Genomic DNA, 8317 nt, shown 5'->3' with positions numbered 1-8317 from the left:
AGGAGAAGGAGGTGGGTGTCATCCCCGCTGCACTCAGACCTCAGGGCCCCTGTGTGCATGCATCTCACATGGAAAAGGACTGAGGCTGAGAGTGGCGTCTGTGTTGTCTAGGCAACTTGCATGAAAAGAAAGAAAGAAAGAAAGAAAGAAAGAAAGAAAGAAAGAAAGAAAGAAAGGAGGAGAAGAGAGGAAAGGAAAGGAGAGGAGAGGAGCTGGGTGTGAATGGATGAGCTCCTGATGTGTGGCGCCAGGCTGTCTGCCCGGCTGGGCGGCTCAGTGCGCGGCTGTGAGGGAGCGAGCGGAGCGGCAACACGGCGCGGAGAGCGGAGGAATGTTGGAGGCATAAAAACACACAGCGGGGGCAAGGAGGGGCAAGGAGGCCCGGCCAAACTGGGCCTGTCACTGGGTCAGGGCTGAGGAAGTGACAAAGTTTTGTACATTAAAAGAAAACACATAGCCTACACACACACACAATAACGATCAATGTATTCAATCATTTATGATGATTATGGCACCGAGAAGCCAGTTGTTCCGTTGTTACAGCTCAGTGGTTTTCATTGTTGTTAGATTTCCAAAGTGAGGTGAGGCAGGTTTGTCTTTTCTTTTTTTCCCCTCTCTCTACGCAGGTGGTTCAGCTCAGGATCATCTGTCACTGTGTGGCGGGACCAGTATAATAATATAGGCTATAGGCTGCTGCTGCTGCTGCACGCCAGGCTCTCTGTGTATGCGCAATTACGCATCAGTGACTCTCCGGCACTAAAGATGCAGTCAGACACTAATCAGCGAGGCGAATTGGTGCAAACACCAACATCACCTGTGACTGGATCAATGAGGGAAAAACCTTCAACATCGTCTCTCTGCCTCTCTTTCTCTGTCGCTCCTTCTCCATCGCTCTCTCTCTTTCACACACACACACATACATGCGCACGCACACACACACACACACCTCTCCTACAGACAGGCAGCCCACCGCAGCGCACACAGAATGAGACACGCCTTTTTCTCGGCTCCGTTGTCGGGTCGGTGGGCAGCGGGCTGCCGGTGATTGACCAGCCTCTCTCCCTGATCTGTCAGCCGGCTGGCTTGGCGCCTCCCCTCTCCTCTATAAATGTAGGAAATCTATTCATTCCTTTCACATCGAGCTTAGTGAAGTGAGAGGAACTGTGTGAGGCTCCACGGGATGTTTTGACAGACTAGAATATCGCCTTTTGGTTTTTATCTTCTCCTTCTCTCGGTACAATTTCAGGCTGTATTAAAGTGGCATTTGCCGTGTTTACAGCGCCGTGGTAATCTTTAATTCCGCTCGCTAGTAGTAGTGTAATTGTTCGATTTTTTTTTATTTTTTCCTTTTTTTGTTGCCTCTCGTTGAGCGGTTGGTTATCTAAGATGAAGGCTGTTACTCCAGTCCGCCCCCAGGACTCCTCCTCCACCACCACCACCAGCAGCAGCAGCAGCAGCAACAGCAGCAGCCAGCTCTCCCTGCACTATCTGTCGAAGCAGAGCCTCAACATCGCCCGGTGCAGGATGGAAGAGGAGGAGCTGTTCTGCCTGCAGTACGACATGAACGACTGCTACAGCCGACTCAAGCGCCTGGTGCCCACCATTCCGCAGGATAAGAAAGTCAGCAAAGTGGAGATCCTCCAGCATGTCATTGACTACATCCTGGACCTGCAGCTGGCCCTGGAGACGCACCCTTCTCTCCACAGACAACAGCAGCCACAGCGGAGCGGGACCTGCCCTGCTCCTCCTCCAGCCTCCAACAGCAGCCGGACACCGCTGACGGTGCTCAACACTGACCACCACCAGGTAAAAAAAAAAAAAAGCCTCAGCGTCCAAGCAGCGGAGACTCGGCTTCTCCCTTTTCTCTCCATCTCTTTCTCTTTCTCTTCATCTCCCTCTCCGGAACTTATCCCGGGGACCCCCAGTCTATATAGTCTACTACCTCCGTGTCCGCGAGTCAGACTCAGACTCAGACAAAGCGCGTCATGCCCGTTATGTGTCATTGTCCTCCGAGTGTTAGAAAACACAGAGATGAATCTAAATGTTATATACTGTATATACACACACGTCTTCTTATCTCAGCCTCGTGAAAATCATGCGTAAAAGAAAAGAAAAAAAAAAGAAAATGCATTCGGCGTGGGCTAGATTGCGCACTTGATTGCGGGCTTTATGATTTGCATGATAATGACAGTGTGTGTCAGAGGCCCTACCTTATCCCAGGGCTGGTGAAGTACCTCAGCCTGCAGCCCACTCCACTGCGCACAATAAGAGCAATTTGTTATTCAATAGGCTATAAGAGAATTTATTTTGGGAGATATAGCAAGCTGATTTTCCACTGCTCTGCTGTATATCATTTATTTTTCACGGGTTTAGGCAGGCCTTGGATTTTTAAAAAAAAATCTGTTTTCCCCCTCCTCAATGGCAGCTATAAACGTTTAACCTGTTTGTTTTTATTCTTTTTTTTATTTCCCTTTTATTCTTTTAGAGGACATCAATAGTCAAAAAGCAGGAGGACACGATTTTATGCCGCTGAGACATGAGCACTGCATTGGTAAGTTGACTTCCAATAATATTATTCATCATTTTCAGTGTTTTTTTTTATTTTTATTTTATTTGAAATCATAATTGTTATTGTTATAGTATATTCTTTTTTTCTTCGTCTTTACATCAGACACATGTGGCCCAGTAGAAAACACCACAGGCCCTAAACGTGGCCACTGAAGCATCCCCATTAACTTGATTACTGTAGCCTGTTATGTGGTGTAAATTGACAATCTCAAGAGTGCTCTGGGGAGGCCAGTGGATGTCAGAGAAAATAATAATTGAGGAACATGAAATTGGCAGCAACCTCAGAGGCAGCTGTGCTTTGCGCAATAACTGTCACTAGTGTAGCAATCTGGGAAGAAGAGAGGGTTAAAACCTCAGCTTGTCCTCTCTTTCAGTCTCACACACACACACACACACATTCAGTCTTTGTCTATCTCTCCCTTCCATTCAAGCTACATTACAGCTCTGGCTTTGCTGTCAGATTTATAGCAGTGAATCTAAACACACCTGGATAAGACTGAAAGTATGTATGTATACGTTCAGTTGTGTGTGGTAGTGGTGGTGTCAGACACTCTCACATTCTCGGCGAGAGCCTCAGCTGCCTCCTCGCCACCGTCCTCGTCGTCGTCAGCCTTTTCCAAACAGCCCCGAGGAGCTGTGTGCTTGTTGTTTGACCTGGTTTGTTTTGGGTTGTTGATCAAGCATGGCCTCTGTTTTGTCGGTGGCGCCAGTCAGTCTGGAGTTGTGCAGCTCGCTCACTCACTCACTCACCCCCACCCTTCCCCTCCCTCCCTCCCTCCCTCCCTTCCCCTCCACAGGTGTGCAGGCTGCACAGAGCTGCTCCAAAGCCAGCAAAAGCTTCGCCAGGGACTCACACCCAACTGGAGGCACAATCACAAGGGGATTTCAAAAAAACGCTGGGAGGAATTAAACCCAAATAAAGTCACTATTCATATAAGCTTTTTTTTTTTCCTCCTTTTCGGTTCCATTGAACAAGGAATCACTGTGTAGACATCTCCCTTCCCTTCTTCTTCGTCCTGTTTAAGTTGCTCTAACTTGACTTCTTCTCACTTAAAAACATGGGATCCCCCCCCTACACCCAACGCAGAGAAGTTTTGTGTTGGAAACTCGTCTGTCGACAGCTATGAAAACTGTTTGTGAATTGTGCTTAAAGAATAGTTACAAAATGACTCCAGTTTAAAGCTTTACTAAACTGCGAAAATCATTGTACATGTTTTTGTACATCTATTGTTTCAAATAGATGATTTGTGTTGAACAGGGATCTGATCCCTGGGATCTTAAAATGTTTCATATTGTAAAGAAGAAGAACAATTCTGATTCGAGACAATTAAGATTGTACATAAAGAGACACAAATGTTCTATAAAAGTATGTGAAAGGAAGACTTATATGTTTAAAATAGATTATTGTAATTATAAGCTATTTTTATTAAAACCTTCTTTTTTTTGTCGTTATGTAAATATTGTGTTTCCACTGTTTATGCTCTGCCAGTAATGTCCTCACATGACGATTATCAGTTAACTCTTTGCAGTGTTTTTGGAATAGTTGAATATGTAGCATGTCAGGCTCATTGCAGAGATGTTGAATGTGCACTGAAGCAGCCCCTCCGTGTGTAGATATGTGGTGGAGTTCAATACAAGTTCCTTTTTTATTGATTTGGCCTGCTCAGCTTTCTCTTGAGTTGTTTTGTATTCATTAACTTAACGACAGCTTTGACCGAGGGGGTCGGTCGACTATTTGATCTGGAACAAAAAAGAAAAGAAAAGAAAAAGGCCTGATCTTGATTGTGTTACACTGCAGAAGGCAAAAAAAAAAATGAATCTGATCCTTACAGCACTTTGACAGTGTTTACAATATAATACATCAAAATCACTGCAACAACAATGTCGCTGGTCTATCTGTGCAGTCCGAGGAGTTAATGATTGACACCATGCAACCATGAAACTTTGGTTATACGAACTGATGAAATATGTGAACACGAAGAGACTCTTTGCAGACAAACAAACCAAACTGTGTGCAGACAGACAGGCTGTGTCTTTAACGTTAAGATATGAACTGATTTCCCTGTCGGAGAGTCAGCAGCCGTTGTTAATGTAAAGAGAAAAAAGAAAAGAAAAGAAAAGAAATGAAAGCCTTTATTTTTCATGACATCGAACACCGAATTTACCTCACCACCCTCCTGCCAGTGTGAGAGGGCACTTGTACATTACTGTCAGCTGCACTGTTGGACTTGACCTTCACTGGCTTGTGAGGAGTTGTCAAAACAATTAAAGTTTCCAGGAAGAACTGTGTCGTCTCAAGTTTTGTCTCAATGGGCATCACGGTCTCTTTGCTTTTTCGACGCCGGGCGCTGTCACGTGAAAGAATGAGAGGGGAGAAACAGGGAGACGGGGAGGAGGTGCAGGGGAGCGCTGCGCTGCCTAGAAATAAAGAAAGGGTGGATAACAGATACTGAAGAACGTTGCAGGTGTCCGCTACACTGTCAGCGCTCCAACCTGTTTGACAGGGTTCAGGGATAAAGTTTTTTATTATTATAGGCTTTTATTAATTCCATCACACACACACACACAGTCACGGCTTCAGAAACACAAGAGACAGCCACTGTGGATTCAGGATAAACATAAGCCAGGTGTTATTTGTTTCTATTCATACTCATAGCTTTATGATATTTTTTTAAAAAAAACTCCATGACAAACTAGTTTCACTCATAACATATGACCAATTATTCTAAGAAACATTTTTGCAAAATAAAAATTGAAGTAAAAAAAAATATTGAAGAAGATTGTGAGGATAATTTTCCTTTAGCAGAAACAACACTGGTGTTCTTCATCTGATGGGAATTATAAACCTCTCTGAAACAGAAACCACAACTACATTTACATCTTTCCAAATAAAACACTCAATACAGCAGAATCCAAGTCAATGATTCACAGCATCCAGGTTCACTGTGAATGTAGTTTCACTAGGTAGGGCTGTCACAACCATGAAGTTTTAGTTGCCATACAAATTGCGATTTTAATTGTTTTCGCATCAAATTATGCCACTATTATAGTATAAGCCTAAATATATAAAACACACACAAAAATCCTTTATGAAGAAGAAATAAAAAAACGCATTTCTGTTTGACTTTAGGCTTTGCAGCTAAATCCATGATGCTAATGTCAATACAGTAGATGCTCATCGAAATGCGAAATATTAGAAATTGTACGCCTCGTGATAAACAGTTTGTGGCACTCCACTCGTTCACTTAAACCATAGGAGAAGAAGAAGGGGGCACAACGTGATGATGTCATTAAAAGGGGACCAGTCAATCCTCAAACGGTGGAAAACGACAAGGAAATAATAATGGAAATCTAAGATTTCTGTTAGTTCCATCCAGCTGTCTCTATACAGATCAATGGAAACGATTTTAACGATGGTGCAAAATAATTGCAGGCAGCTCAAAAGATTAGGATCAGGCGATTATGTAATAACTGTGACAGGCCCAACTGTAGGTATTTGGAATAAAGCTGGACAACCCGTCATCAGTAAAGATGCACAATGTTTCCTATGTCAGAGCAAAACTGTCAGGTGAGGATGTGAAACAAAGCAGTTCACAAAATAATCGCTGAAGAGAAAATGTAAAAATCATTTTAATAAAAAAGAACTAAAACAAAAAAACAAAAAAAAAACAGGTGAGCTGCTGATTAATGGGCCATACAACTGCAAATCAGCTTCACACTCCTAATTGAGAGAAACCTGCAGTGTTTCTGAACGAGGCCTCACCAAGGTTATGGGAGCGTTCAAGTAAAAACAGCTCAAATGTTGAAAATTATAGAGACTGACTGTGTAATGTTGATTATTTTATGGTTATGGGGGGAAAACAAATTTAATCTCAAATGAAAAATTCATTTACATTAATTTCTCAATGGTTTTATTTTGGAAATATTCTGAAATAATCGTAAAAAAAAAACTATTCTGGACTCAGCTGTCAGGAAGACACTGTCCTTAAACCAAACAGTGGTTGTTCTTGTCTGTCGTCTTTCCCACAGAGCTACAGCGTTTTCACACACACACACACACACACACACACACACACACTGACCCTTGTTCACTTGTCCCCACATCAACCTGCTGAATGCAGGTTAAAGCGCTGGTTTTGACACCAGCGGCGCCCTGTAGGTGCTGCAGACGCCTCTCAGACGCCGCTGCTGCTGCTGCTGCTGCTCCCACCGTGGCCGTCTGAGGATAAGCGGGCTAACACACAGAGGCCACCTGTGTGTGTTTATAGACCACAGTAAGAGAGCCTGGCCTCGCTGCCCTTGGGAAGCACTGTGACCTTCAGATGAGAAGTTAGTGTGTGTGAAAATAGAAATGAAAAAAAAAAAAAAATGTGTTTCAGCCCAGGTGGTGGCCATCTTGACAGTCAGACCTTCCTGATATGATTAAAGATATTCTGGGTGTCACAGAGCGAGAGAGAGAGAGAGAGCGAGAGCACAACACGACCCTGAGAGTTCAGGCCTCAGTCGCCGTGACGACACAGCTGGCCAGAGCGGCGGAAATGCATTTCTCACAGTAAACGCTTAGTTTTCATAGATACATTCAGAGATATGAACCGGCTGAACCTTTAACTCAGTTCACCCCGCTGACCCTGTTTTCTGCTTCCACTGCTGCACATCGTGGTTCACCTACTTTTTGGATTCGTCACATAATCAAAAGTATCAAATTTAAAGAGAAGGCCCTAATGTTAGCGATGCAAAAAAATACTATTCAATATGTTTCTTTTGCATACACAGGTATATTATTTGTGATATTCCCAAGATAATTTATCAGAAATGCTTGTATTTACACACACAGTGCAGAAAGATGCTGATTTTACAGCAGAAGGACAAGCTGCCGTGATCTGCAGCCTCTATTAGTCAGCGCTGAGACTAGCTGCCATCCCCAGATACATTATTCATCTGCACTGCTATTATACTTTGCTGCCCTGTGTTGACTAACAATTCCCACAGTCTTGCTATTAGCCACCACAGTCTTCCTCCTCCTCCCTCTCCTCCCCCCTCCACCCTGCATCACTCCAGCATTTAGCGCTGCAGGAGTTTCCAAATAATTCCTGTTGAGACCGAGGAGAATCATGTGTGAGACTTGTTCCCTCAGCTTTTCCATCCGCCTCGTGTTATTTTCCGAGAACAGGTTGAATTCCTTCCTACCTGTGACCTTCCTGCTGCTCCCCGCAGGATCGTGGGAAAAGGCATCACATCCTGTTTGATAAGGACGGCCCTACAAGTTGGCACACTGGTCAACACACTGGTTTTCTTTTCTGTACCCTGCCTGCACGCTGAGGGCCGGACGCACAAGCACCTGTGGCTATTGACTAGAAACTGTCATTATGAACACAGTATCATTATTATCAAAACAAGGGATTGGCCTGGCTGCAAGCGGAGTCGGTTGTTTGCACAGGTGTGAGTGCGTATGTGTGTTTGGCTTTCATTTGTGTACACGTACCTGCAGTGGTGCGTTTTCCTTACAACGCTCTTGCAGACAAACCCAAATGATAATTGTCTGAGTATTTGTAATTAAAACTTTTGCAGATCACACACACACACACTGTAAAAAAAGAATCAACCAGCAGTACGTGCAAAAAAAAAGAATCCACTCTAATCTTTTTTTTTCCATGCACAGAAACACATCAGCTTTTATTTCCACAAAATAGAAGCTGGTTAATTAACCTTCTGCATATGTTAAACTGCAACAACAGGTTTAGCTGCGGCG

At 43.8% G+C, this 8317-nt stretch overlaps 1 protein-coding gene across 2 annotated transcripts; it reads left to right on the top strand.

The window, feature by feature from the left end:
• The first annotated feature begins 1134 nt into the window (after positions 1-1134).
• id4 (inhibitor of DNA binding 4) lies at positions 1135-4852 on the top strand. Of its 2 annotated transcripts, XM_085802938.1 has the most exons (4): positions 1135-1432; positions 1466-1806; positions 2486-2551; positions 3366-4852. In XM_085802938.1, exons 1-3 carry the CDS (start codon positions 1387-1389, stop codon positions 2531-2533), a joined length of 435 nt encoding a protein of 144 aa, XP_085659064.1. In that variant the 5' UTR covers positions 1135-1386; the 3' UTR covers positions 2534-2551; positions 3366-4852. The 2 variants fall into 2 exon arrangements, with proteins under 2 accessions (XP_085659064.1, XP_085659063.1); XM_085802937.1 differs by having other exon boundaries at positions 1135-1806.
• The last annotated feature ends 3465 nt before the right edge of the window (positions 4853-8317 follow it).

The sequence above is a fragment of the Trachurus japonicus genome, chromosome 16 (genome assembly GCF_045865225.1).
Source record: "Trachurus japonicus isolate A0001 chromosome 16, Traja_1.0".
NCBI classification, from domain to species: domain Eukaryota; kingdom Metazoa; phylum Chordata; class Actinopteri; order Carangiformes; family Carangidae; genus Trachurus; species Trachurus japonicus.
Note: the sequence above shows the minus strand (reverse complement) of the source record. Positions and strands in the feature narration are given on the sequence as shown.

Excerpts from the sequence above, each read along its gene's own strand:
- id4 (XM_085802937.1), top strand. The coding sequence starts at position 1,387 with ATGAAGGCTGTTACTCCAGTCCGCCCCCAGGACTCCTCCTCCACCACC. Across the intron at positions 1,807-2,485 it reads TCAACACTGACCACCACCAG|AGGACATCAATAGTCAAAAA; the intron begins GTAAAAAAAAAA and ends TTATTCTTTTAG.